The sequence below is a fragment of the Gymnoscopelus microlampas genome, assembly GCF_963454915.1.
Source record: "Gymnoscopelus microlampas genome assembly, chromosome: 20".
Lineage (NCBI taxonomy): Eukaryota > Metazoa > Chordata > Actinopteri > Myctophiformes > Myctophidae > Gymnoscopelus > Gymnoscopelus microlampas.
This window is the reverse complement of record NC_139957.1, coordinates 17,948,227-17,969,838: the sequence shown is the minus strand read 5'-3', so window position 1 is coordinate 17,969,838 and position 21,612 is coordinate 17,948,227. Positions and strand designations below refer to the sequence as shown.

Below are 21,612 nucleotides of genomic sequence, written 5' to 3'. Positions count from 1 at the left end.
AGATTTTATACATTTTACACGTTGGAAAACTTGTGAAATGGGACATTCTGCATAATGAGTACTTTCTACTTTTGTACTTATACTCAAGTCAATTTTGTATTCCGGACTTTTTCTTGTAACAGAGTATTTCTACATTGCAGAATTGATACTTTTACTTAAGTAATAAAAATGTCAGTACTTTTACCCCACCACTGAAAAAATGTATATAAAATATTGACTATCAAGTCATGTGTCATGTGAATGGATGATGATGAGTGACAGACAGACAGACAGGGGGAGAGAGAGAGATGTTGCACCCGGAGCAGGAAGCTGCTGGGACTCAACGAGACGGGGCACAAAACAACATCGACATCAGCAGCAAGCAGCAGCAGCAGAGCGGTGTTAGTGTATCCACCAGAATGTAGACATATAATGCATTAAGCATTTATAGTCGTGTGCTGCTACTACTACCACCACCACCACCACCCGGGCGGTATAGTCGCCAAATAGCCCCGACAACCAGCTCACGTTGATGGGGGGCATTCGTTGCTAGACACGGTGGGGAAATGAAGGAGTTGCAGGGCTGCGGTATGCGCTCCTCCGTGGGCTTTCTGTCCCGGAGGAAGCTCACCGGACAGCCCCTCATGAAGGAGGAATTCCAGAGACGCAGGCTGGCCGGCTGCACCAGTCTCTACAAGAAGGACATGCTCGGACACTTCGGCTGCGTCAACGCCATAGAGTTCTCCAACAATGGAGGAGAATGGCTGGTTTCGGGTAAGTTGACAGATCACCCCCCCTTCCCCTTCCCCTTCCCCTTCCCCATGCTGCGTGGATCGAAGAAGGGACCTCTTTATTTGGTGTTTCGCCCAGGTGGGCGTGGTTATATGCCTGTCCCTAACCCTAATCCTAACCTTTAACCTCACTTAAACTGTAGCCTAAACCTAACCCTAAACTTAACCTCACTAAAACTATGCCTAACCCTGACCTCACAGGAACTATGCCCAAACCTAACCTCAAAACCACGCCCACCTGGTCGAAACACCGTGAAAAGGAGAGTCCGGATCGAAGAATAGCCTCTCACTGTTTTTAAGTTGCTAGCATGCTAACGCTCACCAGCTGAGATCTGGGGCTAGCTGGCTAGCCACAGAGGGAGCTAACTTAGCTTGTTTTTACTGGTTAGCATTTCGCTACACCAGTTACCATTAAACACCAATCTGCTTAGTGTGTATATGACCCATCCCATATTATGTCATTAGGTAAGCTGATCACTGTGGGCCCTCAAGTGCGAATTCCCCTCCCTGTTGGCTAACTAACATGTTTTAGGTTGACTACCTACCTGTGTATGTCATTGTCACCCAGCCAGGCTATTTTTGTCTGGAGTAAACAATCAGCCCTTACATTGCATAACCTTAAACTTGCAGTTCAACGCCTTTCTTGATTGCCATTATAATTTTGTTATACCTTCTGTTATTGGCGAGCTATATTTATTAAACATGCATACTGGGTTTTTAAAGAACTGCTGGCTCTGCTAGCTCAAATATAAATAAGAAAATGTAAACAGTTGCTGGCCAATTGACCCACATCATCTGCTATTATATAACATGTGATGAGTGTATATATTGTGGGCACAATACTGTACCCTGTCATGCATTGGGGGCTGGTCCTTGATGGGAGACAGCTGCAGCGTGCCTCCATCAATGATGTGTACATGTTATGGCTATGTGTATACCTGTATAACATATAATTGGAGTGTGCTTTTTAACGTGCCATTTTGTGGTACCAGTCAATCATTCCTATGCATGTACTACTGTATGTAGGAGGAGATGACAGACGAGTCCTCCTGTGGCACATGGAGCAAGCCATCCATGCTCGCTCCAAGCCTGTGAAACTAAAGGGCGAGCACCTCTCCAACATCTTCTGTCTGGCCTTTGACAGCACCAACACGAAAGTATTTTCTGGTGGTAAGGACTCTAAGAAGAACTAATACTACTTAACTACTAGGTCTCAAATTTGTTTTGATCTTTGATTTACCCAGAGAAGGTATACTGAGCATGCATGCGAGAAAGGCAGTGAGGGCTCAGCAAACTTTCCCTAGTTAAAGATTAAGAACAAGTGCTGATTGGATGGATGGAATGGATTTAATTTTCAGCTATAGATAGGGCTAGTGTGTAAATGGACAATGACCGGAAGGATTCTTTACTGTCAGGTCTTGATTAGATCATGTAATACATTTTAATTTGTGTACTCTGGCTGACTGGGTGCCACTCCAACTCACATGTTCTTCCGTTTATTTTAAAACTAGTTTTCTTATTTCACAGGTAATGACGAGCAGGTGATCCTTCACGATGTGGAGAGGTTAGTACACAAATAAAAGAGCATTTGTTTACTATATGATTAACATATTTTGAAGTCAAAATGTTCAATTTAACACAACATGACTTATTCATAGTCCACCTTTTGGGTTTTCCAGTGGCTTATAGACGATCATACCAGCAATCTGGAACATTCAATCCATTGACTACTGCAGACCATTTTCAAAAGCATATACCATAGTTAGTTTGATTTTCAAGTAAGCCATTGGATTCATTTCAGTGGGGTAAGAAACTTGCACAGAGTTGACTTGAGTTGAAACTTGCTTTAGATATATATATTTTTTTGTTACATTATTGTGTTTTTTAGTTGCCAAAAATAGTCAGTGGAGAAAGGATAAATTCACGAGTGAGAGAGTTATTAATCATGCAATGATGCAAACATTGACTCCATTCAGAGAAAATATAAACAAACAAAGCAAAAAAAAAATCCTTTTAACCAGTTAGTATGTTGACATATGACATATCATACTAACATTTGGATGCCTTATGTTTCTCACAGAGGGGAGACGCTGAACGTGTTCCTCCATATCGATGCCGTGTACAGCCTGTCCGTCAGCCCTGTCAACGACAACGTGTTTGCCAGCTCATCTGACGATGGACGTGTTCTCATCTGGGACACTCGTGAGCCACCACATGGAGGTAAGACCCGGCCGTTCAGCATAGGTCTTTCATAGCGCAGTAGGTAGAGTATGGCTTAACTCATTCCCTGCCTAGAACGACTAAAACGACTTCTGTCCATAAGCCATGCCTGCCTAGAACGACTAAAACGACTTTTTAAAAAATAAAAAAAATAAAAAATATTATTTTTTTATTTTTATTTTTTTTTTAGATTTTTTTTTTATTTTTTGACCCAAAGACCAAGGAGATATGATTTTTCGAAGATATAGACTCCCATCCACTTCCTTGTTAACTTAAAACTTTAAAATTCTGTATCTCGGCTCCTGAGTACTTTTTTTTTTCAATGAAAAATATGGCAGTGTTCAAACGCGCCAGAAATAATTCTGGCAGTGAATGAGTTAACAAGGTTGGGGGGTGTGATTTCTGCTGAGTGCTCCCATGCCTAAGATATACACACTTACTAACTAATTTGCACTAATAATTACTGTAGTTGGGTACTTGAGATTAAAACAACCAACGGATGGCAGATGCCAAGTAAGTTAAGTACCTTGAGCAAGTGTTTCTCAAAGTTAGAAGCCAAGCCGATACATGGCGGATATGAGCATTGTTTTTGCAAGGATCATAGAGTAGCCGTAGTGTATTATAATGTCATAGTTGTAATACATTACAATACATTTATAATTAATCACTGTAATGCCTTATACTACTGTGATTATAAGTCACTGTAAACGGTCATTGGGTGCTATAAGTAAAGTACATTCCTGGAGATGTAGGCAGACTTTTTTCTGTGCTTTATTGTTATAAAGCATTATGAGTATCAATGAGTGCTTGTAACTATAATTATAGACGTCACATTTGTGCCGCTGCGCCAATATAAGTGTTGGCACACACAATAGAACTCCATTTGCGTATATCCATATACTCATCAACACGATGTCAGCAGTTTCTGACAACATCAGGGATCCCCTTATCTCCATACTTAGTAGACTGGTCGTATGTTAGTGGGTAGCCTACCACACTGGGTACTCTGGGAATGGGTACAACAGGTCCCGATTTGCATCATTCCCGACTTGCGTGTTCTCCAAGTAGGCCAGTGTCAAAGGGCACTGGTCTAGTACTCTATACATTCAAATATTATTTCTGAGCTCTGTTGACAGCCCTCGTATATAGTCTAGTTTCCTTTTTACAAATACAGTTTTCAGATTTGGGAGTTTATTTGTTTAATTACTTATTTGTTAATCTGGTAAATATCTACATTAATTTAACCATAATTATAACCATATAAGATCAATTATGAGTTCAACACAATTTGTCAAAAAACACACATTTTATTGGGTACCGACTCAATTTCCCTGGGACCCACTTGAAAGAGCACCCGTGGGTCCGGGACTCACTACACTGAAATCAATCAACCAATCACCTCGGTTAAATAAACATTTTTGTCCCACATTATCGTCAGAAACACAAAAATGCCGTTAATGTATTTAGTATTTTGCCTTAAATATTTTTCCCGGTGGGTATGGGCAGAAAAAAAGATTTTGTACCTAGGTATACATTCATAATTATAATGAATGCAAGGCAGGGTTTTGTCATTAAGTCAGTCAATGAAGTGTGGCTTGTTGAAAATATTGAAGATGGGGTGTCATCTTGCATGACATCAATATCCTTCTATTTTAGAAGCCTCCCTCATGACTGACTTGGCAACAGCCAGTCATCCTAATAATACGTTTAACAGAATTGCTTCACATGGTGCCTTCCATTAACAGACTTTTTATCTCAGGCTGTTACTGTATTGACTTCTATATTGGCAGATGTTTGCACACGTGATGGTTATTGTCTTGTATAACCCAGTGGAGTAAACTCACTACTAAGTTAAAATGCTCCTGGCCCCGTGGGACCTCCAGGAAGTCACTTGCATTCACATCACGTCATGTACTTGTCATTCTAGCAGTCTAGTCAGTTCCCGGATTGTTGGGTGAATGCAAAATAGGTGTCTGGTAATGTCACTGGTGTAGCGCCTGACACCCTTGCAGACCCTGCGGTTTGGTATATCACCCTCAAGTAGCTTGTGAGAATTACACATTTTTACTCAGCAAATAGGCACTTTCAACCTGGCGCCCCATTTTTGTGATTATAGGTGAACATTTCTATGGGGTTGTGCTATGCCAGTGGGTAGGATAGAAAGCCAGCAGTACTTGGGTTCCCCCAAGGGTCAGAGTTGGGAACAACTTGTTTACAACTCTGTTTCAGATCTCCATTTGATAATGATGTAAATCTGATTTCTTTGCTTCCTTTTCTCATACAGAGCCGTTCTGCCTGGCCAGCTACCCCTCAGCATTCCATAGTGTGATGTTCAACCCTGTGGAGCCCAGACTGCTGGCCACAGCCAACTCCAAGGAAGGAGTGGGGCTTTGGGACATTCGCAAACCACGCAGGTGAGACTCTTTTAGCCTTTTATGCCAATTTTCACTTTTTTAATCTCTTTGCTCGCTCTCTTATAAGTTTCAAATTTCTTTTCAAATACATTTCTTCATCCACCAGAGGGCAATGTTGTCTTTTGGTTAAACCAGCCATCACTTATAGGCACAGTGTCATAGTAAAGGCTGACTGATTCAAAAACATGATTCTCACCAGAACATTGATCTTGGCTCATTAACGTGCCTACACAAATCATAGTTGTAAAATTCCCCTCCTGTCCCCATTTCTCCCACTGCTGTTATTTTTTCCTATCGTCAGTGTTTTAGATAGATAGATAGATGTCGTAATATTTTGTTTCTGGATCGCACTTTTTTTGAAAATAAGTGCTTACAGTGACAATGATGATGGTAATGATGATGATCATTATTGTGGTGCCCTGCAGCTCTCTGCTGCGTTACGGAGGCAGCATGTCCCTGCAGAGTGCCATGAGTGTCCGCTTCAACAGCACAGGCACCCAGCTGCTGGCCCTGCGGCGGCGCCTGCCACCGGTGCTGTACGAGCTGCACTCCCGTCTGCCCAGCTTCCAGTTCGACAACCAGGGCTACTTCAACTCCTGCACCATGAAGAGCTGCTGCTTTGCCGGGGACAAAGACCAGGTTGGTATCTGTTCATTTATTTGCTTTTTATCAAGGGTAAAAAATATTGGGGGGTGCACAACTTAGAGCATGGGTGGCCAACCAGTAAGAGACCAAGAGCCAAAACCATTGTGACAGAAATACAAGGGGTGGGGGGGGGGTTCTGTTTTGAGGTAGTGAAACGTTATAAACTCGTTCCACAAAATCATAGCTAACCATAGCAAAAAAATGCTGATCTACAAGCTCACATCGTGCTGCATTGCTAGTTTTGGTATTTGCCGTAAAGTGAAGAATATAGTTTTTAAGTGGTTAAACAAGTCTGAGAATCTTGTGTGGGTGGGTGTGAGATTTTGTTGGATGTAAGAAGGGTGCTCCAACGATAAAAGTAAAGAACCAATATATACTACACATACACAAAGGCAGAGAGAAAGAGGGACATTCTCTCCCCCTCTCTCTCACACACAGTAACAATAAAAATGAACAACAATTTAAAGACCTTGCCAGGACAATTTTCACAAGATTCATTTTTTTATATTAACCATGCATATTGCTGCTTTTGACGGGGTGGAACTTTTGCCATTTCTCGCCTTCAACAATCCTCTTTAAATGTGGTTTGTATTAAATTGTGGTTACTCTCAGCACATGTGTCAGTTAAAACAGTAAAAAAACAAAGAAAAAAAACATTAGTCGATTCATTGATTATTCTGACTCATCCCTCTCACACACACACACACACACACACACACACACACACACACACACACACACACACACACACACACACACACACACACACACACACACACACACTATGTGTATTATGTTTTGAAATATTGAACTTTCATTTTATAACAGAATGCCAATGGAGGTCTGATGAGGCTGAAACATTTGCTCAAATACTGTACAGAGTCATATGTCCTAGATGTTAGGTTCAATTTTTACCTGGTATCCTAGTTTCTTTGAGGCACTAAGCTTACATTGTACTCTTTTCACCCTACTTGTGTGACTATACCCTGTTTGGTGACTAGGGTTCATGTTTACTCTGCTCATTCTGATTTCACACATAAGTTACTCTGGATAAGCGTCTAAATTGTAATTGTACATTTTAAATTGTAGATACGGCGTGACTAACATCATAGACCACACTTCCTTTTGGAGATATATGCTCCACTGAGCGCATGAACCTCTATAGTTCTATTTATAGTTATCATGGAGAATCTAACATGGGGCTTTATAAGGAAGTATAAGGAAAGCATTGACAAATCTGTTGCAGAATCAGCTGTATAACATTGTGTTATAAAGAATTTGGCTCTTGAAAGAATGTTTTTCTGGTGTATATCAGATAAACAGTCTTTTGCGCACCTGATTATAAGGCTCAGCAACAGGTGCGTAGGTTGAGCAGCAACATGTAAGTAGAAGGAGACACACACACACTGTCTTTGTTTGGTCAATAAATAAATACTAACTTTGCTACGTTTCGGACCAAAATGTTGCAAAGATAATTAAAGTATTTATTTATTGACCAAGCAAAGACAGTTTGCGGGTGTCCACTTCTCCTTATCTGGTATGGTGCACAAATGGCTGTATACAGATGGAAGCATAAATCAAGTGCTTAACCACTTAACCCATTAAGACCGGGAAGGGAACTCATCTGTGTCATTTTAAGATGTCTTTGGCTATTCAAAAATAGCAGATATACAAGCTCATAGCTTGTATATCTGAGCTTGTAGATCTGCTATTTTTGAAAAAGAATCGTGAAAATGTGTGCAACTCTTTGAATATAGGCTATATCATTTTTTTTAAAGCGAACAATTTTTTACTCAAATCTTTGCTCTCAAAAATATTTTGAGATGGGGGGGGGGGGGGGGGGGTCTGCGGCCGAATACATATAGTTTTGGGGGTGCTTGACATGAACAAGTTTTGTTCCAGGGACCCCCTGAAGCAAAAATTTTAGTAAAAAATACAGTTTCAAAAAATATATATATTCAAAGATTTGCACACATTTTCAGGATAAATAAAAATTGCAGATCTACAAGCTCATAGCACGGCACTCTGTGCCGCGCTATGAGCTTGTATATCTGCTATTTTTGAATAACCCAAAGTATAAAATAATTATTATAGGGTTAGGGTTAGGGTTAGTCTAAAAGTCTAAAGGGGCACAGATGCGTTCCCCGGTCTTAAAGGGTTAAACCTGTACTTTGTTGTCCGGAGCATCCCAGGTGTTTATACAAGGCCCCCTCCCTTTTCCCCTCAACACCAAATCTTGTGAAAAAAATAAAGAGAAAATAGTCAATTTACAAGCTCAATGTCCACCCCAGAATAAGGACACTAGGATTCATGTGGTTACAGGCAGTTGTTTGCATTTAATGTGGTTGCCAGTGTACAGACAGAAGGAGAGAGGGGCAACAAAAGAGTAAGTGGCCAGCAAGACATGGGAGTCAGACAGGCCTCACAGATGGACCGAAACGGCGGCAAGAAGAAATGTAATTAACCCTGAGGTTCCGATTCTACAAAATGTCTTCTACATCCTAACAGTTTTTTGAAAAAACTTATGTTACTATGTCAGTGGTTCTCACGTTTTCATGTCAAGGACCCCAAAATTATATATATTTGGTCGTGGACCCCATCTCAAAATATTTTGTTCCAGGGACCCCCAGAAGCAAAGATTTGAGTAAAAAATGTTTGCTTTAAAAATATATTCAAAGATTTGCACGAAATGTCTCAATTTTTCAAAAAATAGCAGATCTACAAGCTCGTAGCGCGGCACTCAGTGCCGCGCTATGAGCTTGTAGATCTGCTATTTTTGAATAGCCCAAAGAAATCTTAAAATGACACACAGATTGTACACTGTTGTACACAACAAATGGAGACTTAAATATTTGTCCTTGGTGGGGACATTGTGATTAGTTTGGTGTATGTGGTTTACTTGCTGAGAGAGAGAGAGAGAGAGAGAGACATTCAGGTCAGCAGCCAAGCAGGGCATCATTGAAATGCTGTGCCAAGGAAGCACTCGTCCTGAACACGTTTAATTCCTCCGTTCTTCAATGACTTCATTTTTATTGGGTGCACATAGATGATTATGACCCCAGTTTGGGAGCACTTTATGTGAATAGTTGCACATACCCCCCAAATGTACAAATGAAGGTTAGGCTCTTTCACACACGCTATCGTCATTATGTTAGAAGATGGCCAAAGTTCTGACATGTAACTATATTTTGAATGATTGTATGAAATAATTCTTATATGTTTCTGCTGACATGTGCATATAAAACAATAATAATAATAATAGTAGAAGATATGGGAACCTGCTGTAGCCGGGCAGCTTTCAGCTGCTGAGGCGCACAGAAGCCCCCATACTGGTCCAGGGGTCCTCCCTCAGGTCCTCTTCAGACATGACATCATGCTGCAGACATGCTTATTTATGTTCACATTATGTTCAGGGGTCAGTGGAGTGCATAATGGCTTACAACAGAAATAGCAGAAGCCATTTCCTTAAAGCTTTCAGAGTACAAGAATGAGTTGAAGACTCTCCTGTAGACAGTCTTATTACGCTATTGTAATTAGAGGTGTGTTTTGACAAACGGGTGCTATTAAAAATATTTGTTTTTATGGCGTGGGACCTGGGGGGGTGAGCCGTCTAGAGGAGGGTTTCTGTCTGTGTGTTCGGCTAATTTAGCAAACAACTGGACTGATCAGTGCCATATTTCTTGCACACGCTGCCAGTTGGCCAATAAAGTAAATCCCTGATTATTTTTCACATAGTGATTTTATTTTTTTACTTTTTAGTACCAAGTTGGGCTGAAACTGAAGATGACAAAGGGAAGCCACACAGTTATTAGACCCTGTCTTGTTACACATCAGAAACTATCAAGAAGATTGGCTCTTAGACTAAGCACTCCGCTTTTCCTATACTTTCATGGGAACTGTTATTGGAAAATCTGTTTTATCTGAAAAAGACTAATCAAGACAGCATGTACAGTTGTTAAATGGAAAGTAGTTTACTCTTACATAACAGAAGTTGTAATGAAAAGTTTCACAGTGTCTGTTGAATATGAATTATTAGAACTGCTGTCGTTGAAAGTTTAAAAGGGCACCCAGTCCTGATAATGATCACTGTGACTGAAGAGTTAAACTGGGCCCAGATCACCGCTCAAATTCAGAGATTCATGCATTGTGAGCCGTAGATCGGCTATTTTCAAAAAGTAGACACGTATATAGGGTTAAAGTGGTTAACCAGGTTTTGAGTCTTTATTAATTAATGTTGCTGGGGACCCCTTCAAGGACCCCTGGGGGTCCCTGGACCCTACTTTGAGAACCACTGTTGTATTGTATGCTGCACTATAGTGGACAGTCCAGTATAAAGGAGAGGAGGGGAGGGGGCAGAAAATGGGTGTGACATTCCTACCTGACATACATATATCCTCGAGGGGATTAAGGTGGGGCTGGAACTCCCAGGTGTTCTGCTTACGTTTTTGTAATGCCTGAAGCCATAATGATCAAGCAACAGTTCCTGTAAGAATTTTGTAATGGGTATTTGTGACAGCAAGTCGCATAATACTGTGTCCTATGGGAATACTACACATACATGTTGGCTTTTCACAAATTTGAGACACTGTCTTAAAGCAAAACAGACGAGGAGCAACACCACTGTACAATGCAAAAAAGTATTTTAATGCCTTCAAAATGCTCAGCCTTTACAGCGCTATACAGGCACATGAACACAGAAAAGGCTTAAAAACATGCAGACTACTCAGCAATGCATTTCGAGTCACAACTCGCGGACCACATTACAGACAACTCTTCTTCAGGCTGCCTGAGGAAGAGTTGTGACTCTTGGAAACATTTGACACAGGAAACCTGCTGCTTCACACGTTTGATTGAAACCTTTATTCATTCTCGAAAAGAGCACGCAGGTGTTGAATTTACAGTACTTGCTCACGGCCAGTTCATCTGTAGTGAAAGCATTAATTTACTTTTTATAAACTGATACATTATAGTAGAGTAGATCGATATATCGATATATTATCCCATCGACTAGCACCATGGCAAGCATGCTTGAGGTGTCTCAGAGCCTGGGACTCAAAGCTCGGAAAGAGACTTATTTTCTCTGTTGCTCAGAGCCCTGAAAAAAGACAAAAGAACAAAACAAATGCATACATACACAAAAACTGCATCCACCTGTAAATAAATCTGCCTAGTTTTGCTGGCACTGTAATTTGCACAATTGTACATAAGTGAGGTCTAAAGAGACAGCCTCAGACATCGTCACTCGCGACACGACATGTTTTCGACATGTTTTCGGGACACCTATTTGTCTATTGGCTGTCCTGGCTGTCCTTCACTACTTTACAGCCAATGGGGAGACACTACTTTAAAGCCCATGGACGGCCCATGGACGGCCAATGGACGGCCGTCATTCACAGCACCCGCCTCCCCTCGCAGCACCCCCCCCCCCTCCGTCTCCATCTGTCCCTCTCCCAAGTCCCTCTCTCTCTCTCTCTCACACACACACACGCGCGCGCACGCTCTCTTTCTCTCTCTCTCTCTCTCTCTCTCTCTCTCTCTCACTCACTCACTCACTCACTCACTCACTCACTCACTCACTCACTCACTCACTCACTCACTCACACACACACACACACACACACACACACACACACACACACACACACACACACACACACACACACACACACACACACACACACACACACACACACACACACACACACACACACACACACACACACACACACACACACACGCTCCAGCGAAAAGTTTGTGGTTGCTTTGTTGATGTGTTAGCAACATGCTATGCTAACCGTAATAGTGAGAGGACAGAGTGAGAGGCTGAGAGTCATAAAGTCATTAAGTCATAAAAAGTCGGCCAGCGGAGAATCTTCTAATCATCTGTGACTTACAACAGCCGCAGGGCTTCAGTGTTGATTTAACTCTGAGGAGCAGTGGAAGTACTCAAATGTTTTACTTGAGTAAAAGTATTAATACTGCAATGTAGAAGTACTCTGTTACAAGTAAAAGTCCGCAATTCAAAATTTACATGAGTAAAAGTACAAAAGTGTTGGTATCCAAATGTATTTAAAGTACCAAAAGTAAAAGTACACAAATGTTTGAAAATAGCAGATCTACAAGCTCACAACGTGTCGCGATGCGACACTTTGTGAGCTTGTAGATCAGCTATTTTCAAATAGCCTTGGTATAAAATAGGGCTAAAGTGGTTAATGTATGTTTTATAATGTAATAATTTATATCTGCAAAGTAACTAGTAACTCAAGTTTTCAAATAATTGTAGTGGAGCAAAAGTACAATATTTGCCTCTGAGATGTAGTGGAGTAGAAGTACAAGTACTGAAAACTGGAAATACCACAGTAAAGTGAAAAATACCTCAAAATTGTACTTAAATACAGTACTTGAGTACATGTAGTTACTTTACACCACTGATGACATGCCTGTCTAAGACAAGTCCCAGAGTATTCCTAAAACTGTATATATCTGTAGGCTATTTTTATTTAGTTATTATTGTCCATTTTATTTTCTTGCTTAATATTTTCTTTTCTTCATTATATCAATTATATGTAGAACCATCTGTGGTACAAGTTCCAACAACATTTCGCTGCTTGTATCTTTATGAGTCAGTAACAAATAAAGCTTCTTGAATTCTGCACAATCCTAATGTTGTAATTCACTGCAGAAGGACTTGTTTTGTACCACAATAGGTAGCCTAGTCCTATACCGGTTACTTATTTTTATTTTAATGTTAAGACATTTATGCTTGAATGACAGTGATTAGGCCATAACATGTTACAGCACTATACAAAAACAAGACATGACAAAGTCATAATATAGCCGCAAAATGTCATATTGAGGTATGCCATTTTTTGGCAGAGTTCTTCTACATTGCAGTATTGATACTTTAACTTGAGTAGTTGGGGGGGGACACACACACAATACAGCTGCTAATAATATGAATGTCAAATCATATTCAAAAGGACATATATTTTTTTTTTTAAGTTTTTTTTTTTTTTTAATGTTTTTTCAAAAAGTTTTTTTTTTTCATTTTTTTTTTCAAATTTCAATTTCTCAACGGCAGATTGGGGCAAAAAAAGCCTGCCGCTCGCGGCTAAATTATGACTTTAGTCATTTCTTGTTTATTTTATTAAAAAGTCTGTATTATCTCTATTATTATCTCGTTATATTGTATTAGTGTTAACACGGAACACAACTTGCGGAACATGTCCCACCAACATTTCGCTGCTTCTACCTGGATGAGACAACTCATTCATAGTAGCTGATCTGAGTCATAGTACCTGGATGAGACAAAACTCATTCATAGTAGCTGATCTAAGTCATAGTAGCTGGTCTGATTCATAGTAGCTGGTCTGATTCGTATAGCTGGTCCTAATGATTAGGTTTAATTGCAACTGTCTGCTCACAAATGTTTAACACAGTTCAGAGGTGAAGCAAGGTTCCTGTTAAGGGTTAGTCTGCCATGTGAAGGAAGTCTTTGATCCCCAAAATCACGACACCGCCTCAGATAAAATCATTTTTCTGACATATTTTCCTTGACCCCCTACCCCCTCTGGAGTTTGTTTTCTCAGATGCACACTGACATGATACAATCTTGGTCGTCTGTTTTGATTTATGAAGAGTTGTGGTGTACGAAGACATGGGCTACTCTTAAATCTCTGAATCTGTCTTTGTGTCCCCCCTCAGTACATTTTGTCTGGTTCTGATGACTTCAACCTCTACATGTGGAAAATCCCAAAGGATCCGGAGGCAGGTGAGTTATGGCGTCTGTCTCCCTATCGCTGACTTTATCTTCATGTGAATATACGCTGTTGTGTGTCATGTCTGCAACCAGTTGCACACCTGTTGGTAGCTCCACCATATAATAGAAGCAGTAGTATGTGGTAATGAACCTAGGGAACACAATTCCTTTCTACTCCTAATGCCTACTTTATACTTCGTCATCTGACGTGTCCCATGTCAAAAATAGCAGATCTACAAGCTCACATGTTATGGCAAGTTGAGTCTTGTGAGATTGTAGATGTGCCATTTTTTGGCGCAGGACACCGATGTACGACTAAGGATGAATCCAGGCTTAACAACTGTTCTTTCTTTACATTAGTTGAGTTCTAGTGATATAATTAATGTGTTTCTATCCTACTGAGTACAACTGTTTTCATGGTATGTTATAATCAGGGGTGCTGGAATAAGTTTTGAATTTGGGGGGTCAGTGGGGAGAAAAAAAAAGGTCCTGGGTGCTGATATAAATAAACCAGCTTCATACACAAAATGATCTACAGTTCTCATTGTTTTTGAGCAATTAAAGGAGTAGTTCACCCGCAAAAAAACGTATTCTCTATCAATTACACACCCTATGAAGCCTTGAATTTATGGAGATTTTTTGTTTTTGTCCAATAATTCGCTGACCTTGTCATCGGTCGGTAGGAGACTCAATTCCGCCGGTCATCAAATTATTGGCTTGGAATGGGACAAAAACAAAAACATCTCCATGAATTCAAGGCTTCATGGGGTGTGTAATTGATAGAAAATAAGCATTTTTTTGGGTGAACTACTCCTTTTAAAGTAATACATTTAATAATAATACTAATACATTGTATTTGTAATGCTCCTTCCATTTAAAACAAATCTCAAAGTGCTATACCATATCACAAGTATACAATTCCAACATGAGTTGTTATGCGTTATGTTATTACATAGCCAGTCACTTGGCTGAGGTACAATCAGACAATCAGCCACAATTATTTATACTGCAAAGATTGTATACACTCACACATTCTCTCTCTCTCTCTGTATTGTATACTGTAGCTCACGTTCTCTCTCTCTCTCTCACACACACACACACACACACACACACACACACACACACACACACACACACACACACACACACACACACACACACACACACACACACACACACACACACAATTCCGGCGCCACTGGTTATGATATGTTTTGGCTACAAGTCAAGCCCATGCTTCGTGCCTGTATGTATAATTCAGAGAGATTTCTATTGTATATATATCCTGCACTCCCCACATCACCAAATGTGAGGACGTATTGTCTTATTACGCGCCACTATACAGTTAGTTCTTGTTGAGTCATTTGATTGGACAGCTGTCCAATCAAGTGACTACTTGATCAATAGTTTATAGCAAAATTGTTGTATAAAAACAATATCACACTTGAGGTCGGGCTGTTGTTCAGTATAGTATCAGCATGGTGTGATTTTCTTTTCCACTGGCCTTGTTGCAAGGCCAAATCACTGCAATCACTCTCTTGTGATATTTCATATCACAAGTATGCAACTCCAACATCAATTGTTATGGGCTATTTTATTACATACCCAGCCAAGGAGTGATAAAAGGATCAAGAGGGTGATATGTGATAACCCTAAGGGCTGATATAACAGTAGCTGACCAATCGGTGCAAGCAAAAGTGCCATGGTACGCAGAACTGTCACCTTGGGCAACCTCACTGCGAAAGGAACTCATTTCCGGGTGATATTATGCTTCAATGTTATAAAGACAAATTCCTCCACTTTGGTGGTAGTGAAAGGAAACAAATGTCTGTGGGAAGAACTCAATGCTTTTCTAATGGAGTGTCCCAGAGTTTTCAGGTTAAATTCAGTTCAGTTCTAATGGAAAGTACCCATATGTGTTGTCATTCCTTCAGGAGGCGCAGGGCGCGTGGTGAATGGGGCATTCATGGTTCTGAAGGGACACCGTTCCATTGTGAACCAGGTCCGGTTCAACCCCCACACCTACATGATATGTTCCTCTGGTGTGGAGAAGGTCATCAAGGTCAGTAGCTGGCATCATTGCTTTGTATCAGCTTTAGGAGTTCCACCAGTGCTTTCTCCCTGTCCCCCCCCTGTCACTGTCTGTTTACTGTACATACTTACAATACATAAATTAAAAGTTTCTGTATTTCTCACTATATATTGTGTGAATCCACATTGCAACCAACCAAATAAAATTTCCTGTGCAGTATATGTGCAAGCAACATACTTGGCCAATGAATAAATTCACATCTGATCCTTATTCTGTCTCCCTCTCAACCTTAAACCAAAGGTTTTCAAAGTTATGGCTGGTGCCCTTAGGGGCGCTATGGGGACCAATTGGAAAGGGAAATGAATGAATACATAGATATGTGAGCATTTTGAGGTACAACTTTGTAAGTGTTGGTTGTGAGCTTGTAAATTGGCTATTTTCTTTTTTGCCATTTCGCAATAAGGGGCCACAGCCAGAAGCTAGGGCTATTTGGGGTCTTTGTCATGGAAACGTTTGGGGACCTCTGTTCTAAACTGTGCATGTGTATCATTAAAACATACTGGAGATTGCACTGCCTACACACCTTTTTAAAACGTACTACCCTGTGCCGAGTCTGGTGAGTAATGTCACCTCACACTGCCGTCCCAGTGCTGACCCTATGACTCAGCCTGGGCCTCAGGTGAAGACGGCTCGCCATTTCATCACCTTCTGACTGCCTTGGTTACGCATCATCAGGCGGCAAACTGCCCCGGCATGTAGAGGTGTGGGAGGCATGTTGATTCATATAACCCTTTAAATTTTATTTAAGCACTTGAACCCTAGTATCCCTAGTATCCCTTAAAATGTTCTTTAGCCACTTGAACCCTATTATCCCCATTCGCCGATCGGCTATTTTCGGCAAAGAGATTTTGGTGTAGAGGGGGGAAAAAAGGATGGTGTTGTATAGACCCCTGAGGGACTCCGGTAAATGAAGTGAAAGGTTTTAACTGGTTCACTGCTGTTTTTGTTTTGGGAAGCATGAAGGCTGAGAGGGAACCAGAGTAAAGGACACAGTTCCCAATCACTATGTCACCATGGGGAAAAGACATCATCCATTCATCAAATACATGGAGGATACAAATTTATGTTGGTTCGATGAAAGCTACTCTATGCATCTCCAAAAAGATGGGGAAATATACTTTGATTAAAATCAATGCCTCAATTCAAAATCAATTCAGAAAACGGTTGAATAGGTTTCATGGCCCCTGCATTCATTAAGTGCTTTTAAAAATCAACAGCTATATCATATACATCATATCATATATCATTACAAACAAAGGAGAATTACATGTATTTTCAAGGGACTTCTCTCTTGTCAGTACAGTAACCATTCAATGCTCACTTTTTCTTTTGTGTTTTCTACTGGATAGAGTGAAAGCTGATAGCAGACCAGGTGTTCTGGAATAACAGTATTAATTGCATGGAGTGTTTGACTTTGAACCTGACCCTTGATGTTGTACCCTTTACCTCTTCTGTTACTCTGTGTCCCCTTTATGACTGTCTCTGCTCCTCTATCCATCATTCTTTACTTCCACCCTTGTATCCATCTATCCCACCTTCTAACATTCCACTTTTATGTCAATCTATCATCTATACTTCTGTCTTACCATCCTTCTTTCATCTCTTTCCTCCTATGGTTCAATTCCCTCTATCACCTATCCATTCTTCAAACCTTTTATTCCATTAATCCTTCCATACACTTTTCAATCCTTCCCTCCACACTTTCCCTTGTTCCAACTTTTCTTTCTTCCCTCCATCCTCCTTTCCACCATTTCTTTTTTCACTGCATCCTCTCTTCCTATCTTCCATTCCTTCTTCCACATTTTCTATCATTCCTTACATCCTATTTTCTACCTATCCATCCATCCATCCATCCACCACCCATCCCAGGTATGGAGTCCGTACCAGCAGCCTGACAGCCTAGGGGACCTGGAGGGCCGTGTGGAGGACAAGTCCCGGAGCCTGTACACCCATGAGGAGTACATCAGCTTAGTATTGAACAGCGGCAGTGGCCTGTCTCACGACTATGTGAGCCAGTCCATCCAGGAGGACCCACGCATGATGGCCTTCTTCGACTCGCTGGTGCGCCGTGAGATCGAAGGCTGGAGCTCCGACTCGGACAGTGACTTGAGCGAAGGCGCCATCTTGCAGCTCCATGCCCGCGGCCGGCGTACCACACGGGCACCCACCGCGGGTCCTCCCCTCGCCCTGACCGGTACCAGTATCCCCGTCGTCGGTCGGCGTGGCGACTCGGACAACTCTGTGTCATCCTCCTCCCTAGCCGCCCCCGATGCATCCGGATCGGAGGAGCAGCGGCGGCCGCCAGCGGGAGTGGAGGGGGGAGCAGAGGATGTGTCGGGACTGGGGAGGAGGAGGCGGCTCGGCCGACGCCAGCGGCATCAGTCTGGCTTCCTGTTGGACCTGGTGAACGATGACTCTGACTCGAGCGAGTTCTGGCTTGACCCCATGCCCCGCCCGCGCTCCCCAAGTCCCCGGGACAACTCCACCCTGTCCAGCCCCACCTCTTCCTCCTCCTCCTCCTCATCTCCTTCCCTACCCGCTGGAGCCTCCTCCTCCTCCACGTCCAGCTCCAGCTCCAGCAGCGACGACGAGGAGCGCCGCAGCGCCAACAGGCGCAAGGTGGCCATGAGGAGCCGACGCCGCCTGCACCTAGTCAACAGGGCCGGGGAGGCTCCCGAGGCTGTGGAGGCCCTGTTCTCCGCCTTCGATACCTGCAACTACCCCGAGATATCCGTTGAAGACCCTTCCTCCTCCACCACCAACTCCTCCAACTCCTCTTCCTCTTCTTCCTCTTCGTCAGGCGACGGGCAAGAGGAAGACACTCTCCACATCAGGCCCCGTAGCAAAGTTGCCGGGCGTAAAGGCGGTGAGGAGAAACGTCTTAGCCCTTCAGACTTTGTGTGCCTCAGTCCTGTCATGTCTCCCGAGAGTCATGAAAACGAGGAGGATGGGAGCGATAGAGTTGAGAGGGAGCTGCAGCACCTGACTGCTTCCCCTCCCGTATCTCCAGATACACTCAGGACAGAGTCCCGGGTCGGAGAAAGGGTAACCTTAGAGGACTCTGACAGCGGAGCAGAGTGTAGCGGCGCACTGGCAGCTGACCATAATTGGGCCATTCCAAGCCGGCTCAGCCCTGGCGTGAACGGGCAGCACCGGACTGTGCTAGAGGAACATGCGGGTCAGAACCTTCGTGGCTCCTCGGAGTCAGAGGGAGAGACTGGAGTTAAACCTGCAGACACCAGGCCACCGGCTGCGGGGCGTTCCTCTCAGAGAAGCCCCATCCAGGGTCCCACTCTGAAACGGACTCACAGGGGATCAGGGGACGGAGGCTCAGCGTCTTCCCCGTCAGAGAAGAAGTTCAAGATATAATGGAGCCTCCTCATCTGTCAGAGAGGTGGTTGTGCCCTTTTTAAGAGACTCACCTTAGTGTGTGGGTTTTCTATGGATTCTTACCACTCACCATTTATTTTCTTTTTCTTTTTTATGTTGATGCACTTTGACATTTTGATTGAAACGGCATTTGTTTTTGATGTTTTGGACAGACGCACTGCTTAAGAGCAGAGGACCGTGTTAGAGACTGAACAGTGAGTGTAGCTGTTTGAGTTTTCTTTTGTTTGTTTCAGAATAAAGTTGAAATATCTTCACTCTTGCGGTCAAACCCAAGATGGTATTAAAAAATGAACAAAGAGAGACAAACATTTAAAAAAGAGGGACTAGGCTTAAAAAAGAAACTAAGGTTAAACTTCATATTTTTTAATGACTGTATTTCAAGTGAAGTGCATTGCTGAATCATTTTATTGGTTGTACACGACTCTCCCCAGGACTTAGAACAGCTCTAACGTCTTGGGGAGTGTTGGAGCTAAACAGCATTTTTATTTCTTCTGTGTTTTACGTTGGGAAGCACACCTGATTGGACTCATTTTCATTTATTTTAAGTGATTTTCGGCTTTAGAGCACTCTGTTTAGGATGTCTGTTTTGTCTAATTATCCAGTCCCTGGGTACCTTTTACAAGCCAATGCTTGCTTTTGTTTTTCTTGCAATTAAAGAATAATTTGCTTTCCTTGAGTCCTAATAAGGTTTAATTTGCAAAATATTTAATAGATTATAATTATCTTTGTACGGTTTGTTTTCTTGTCTTGCAGTCACAAAGATTATGCACCTGTACAAGTCACCATGGCAACACAGCCTCAATTCCCCCTGTTGAAATAAATGTGAGGCTTATTTAGCTAGCCATAATGATCCTGAATAGGCCATGTTGACCAGAGGTATGGTTGGTTATTGCAGTGGTTTTCAGTGTGCCAGTGTGCCATGACAAGTCCAGGTGTGCCATGACAACTGCATGTAATTATCGCAATACATCCAACTATACAAAAAGTTATGAATTATTTTTTAAATGTACTATACCAGTATTTTGCGCGCACTCGTTTCCCAACGCCAGAGGCAAATTCTATACCCAAAGAAAAATAATCAACGACTTTCAACCTGGTATCCCTATTTTGGGTAATTTGTTTTTTGTCCTCCACACATTCTAAATACAGGTGTTCCTTATTATTTTGACTTGCTTATTGGTGTGCCTTGGGCACAAAAAGTTTGAAAACCGCTGGGTTATTGACCGAACCTAGGCTGATGGGAGATTTAAGTCCTTGCAGTAAGACAAGCTAAATAGTAACAGTCACTCCATTAGTCAAATACTTTGTTACAAAATTTTGCATTCCCATTTTAGTAACAGAAATGCCATTTGATGTGAAAACAAGCCTAATGACAGCTGATAAGTTCAATAATATTAAAGTGACTTGAAGTTAAGCCTATTATGACATGCCCAGAATAAGGATGCTTAGGTTCATGTGGTTAATCAGGAGTGATAGTGAGTTTTATGCTAGTTGTCACTTTTTGTTAAAGCAGGAGCCACCTTTTTCCAAGAGTTTATCTCTGATGAATTTGACATTTTGTAATGGTTACAACTACAGAAAAACACAAATGCCCAGCCTAGGAATGATGGAACTACAGGCTACCTAGAACTGACGCATCCCAAAAGTGCACCAAATGCTGACTGATTAAGTGCTGAAATGCCATAAATGGTCTTAGTATCTTCTGAGCAGATAGGAAGCCACGCCCAGTCAGACAGAACTCTGATTCCCTCCAACGGTGTTATGATCGTGCAATGCATGATGTCATAGGGTGTCACGCCTTCTAGACGGTCTCCATTTTAGAACCCATGGAACCCGGGGAAACTCTTCTGTCACCGTGGGCCAGACCATACCAAAGGGTATGCGCCAGTGGTTGTCGAGACAGATAGAGGGCGAAAGACAAAAACAAAAAGTGAATGGCATCATTTCCTCCTGGAGTACTGGTGAAGTGGTAATCTGAGGGCAAACAGACATGTAGTTTGGGGTTATCGAGTTGTTTGTACTGCTCTCTTGTCAAAATAATTTCCCAACCACTTGGTGTGGTTCAGAGAGAACTTTGTGTGAGGGCGGTCACTTATCTACAGGAAATGGGCATACTTCATTTAACCCCCTTGCTTCCCCTGAGAGACCTATTCAAATAGTGCACAGTGTATGGTTTCAGGATTGTTTACATTTGACACAAGTGTGCCTGTTGGGTAAAGTCGCTAGTATAGCAGTCATTCTGAATGTTGATGTATTTTATACATCACCTGAAGGAGTATAACCATGCTATCCTCTCTGCACATTCTTAAGTCAGTGACTGTT

General features: G+C 42.0%; 1 protein-coding gene across 1 annotated transcript; it reads left to right on the top strand.

The window, feature by feature from the left end:
- The first annotated feature begins 293 nt into the window (after positions 1-293).
- dcaf5 (ddb1 and cul4 associated factor 5) lies at positions 294-19,960 on the top strand. Its single transcript, XM_084044874.1, has 9 exons — positions 294-753; positions 1,797-1,940; positions 2,298-2,334; positions 2,851-2,990; positions 5,275-5,404; positions 5,830-6,043; positions 13,754-13,820; positions 15,743-15,870; positions 17,770-19,960. The coding sequence occupies exons 1-9, from the start codon at positions 546-548 to the stop codon at positions 19,267-19,269; spliced, it is 2,568 nt and encodes an 855-aa protein (XP_083901000.1). The 5' UTR covers positions 294-545; the 3' UTR covers positions 19,270-19,960.
- Positions 19,961-21,612: the final 1,652 nt, after the last annotated feature.

Excerpts from the sequence above, each read along its gene's own strand:
- dcaf5 (XM_084044874.1), top strand. The coding sequence starts at position 546 with ATGAAGGAGTTGCAGGGCTGCGGTATGCGCTCCTCCGTGGGCTTTCTG. Across the intron at positions 2,335-2,850 it reads ATCCTTCACGATGTGGAGAG|AGGGGAGACGCTGAACGTGT; the intron begins GTTAGTACACAA and ends TGTTTCTCACAG. Across the intron at positions 6,044-13,753 it reads TTGCCGGGGACAAAGACCAG|TACATTTTGTCTGGTTCTGA; the intron begins GTTGGTATCTGT and ends GTCCCCCCTCAG.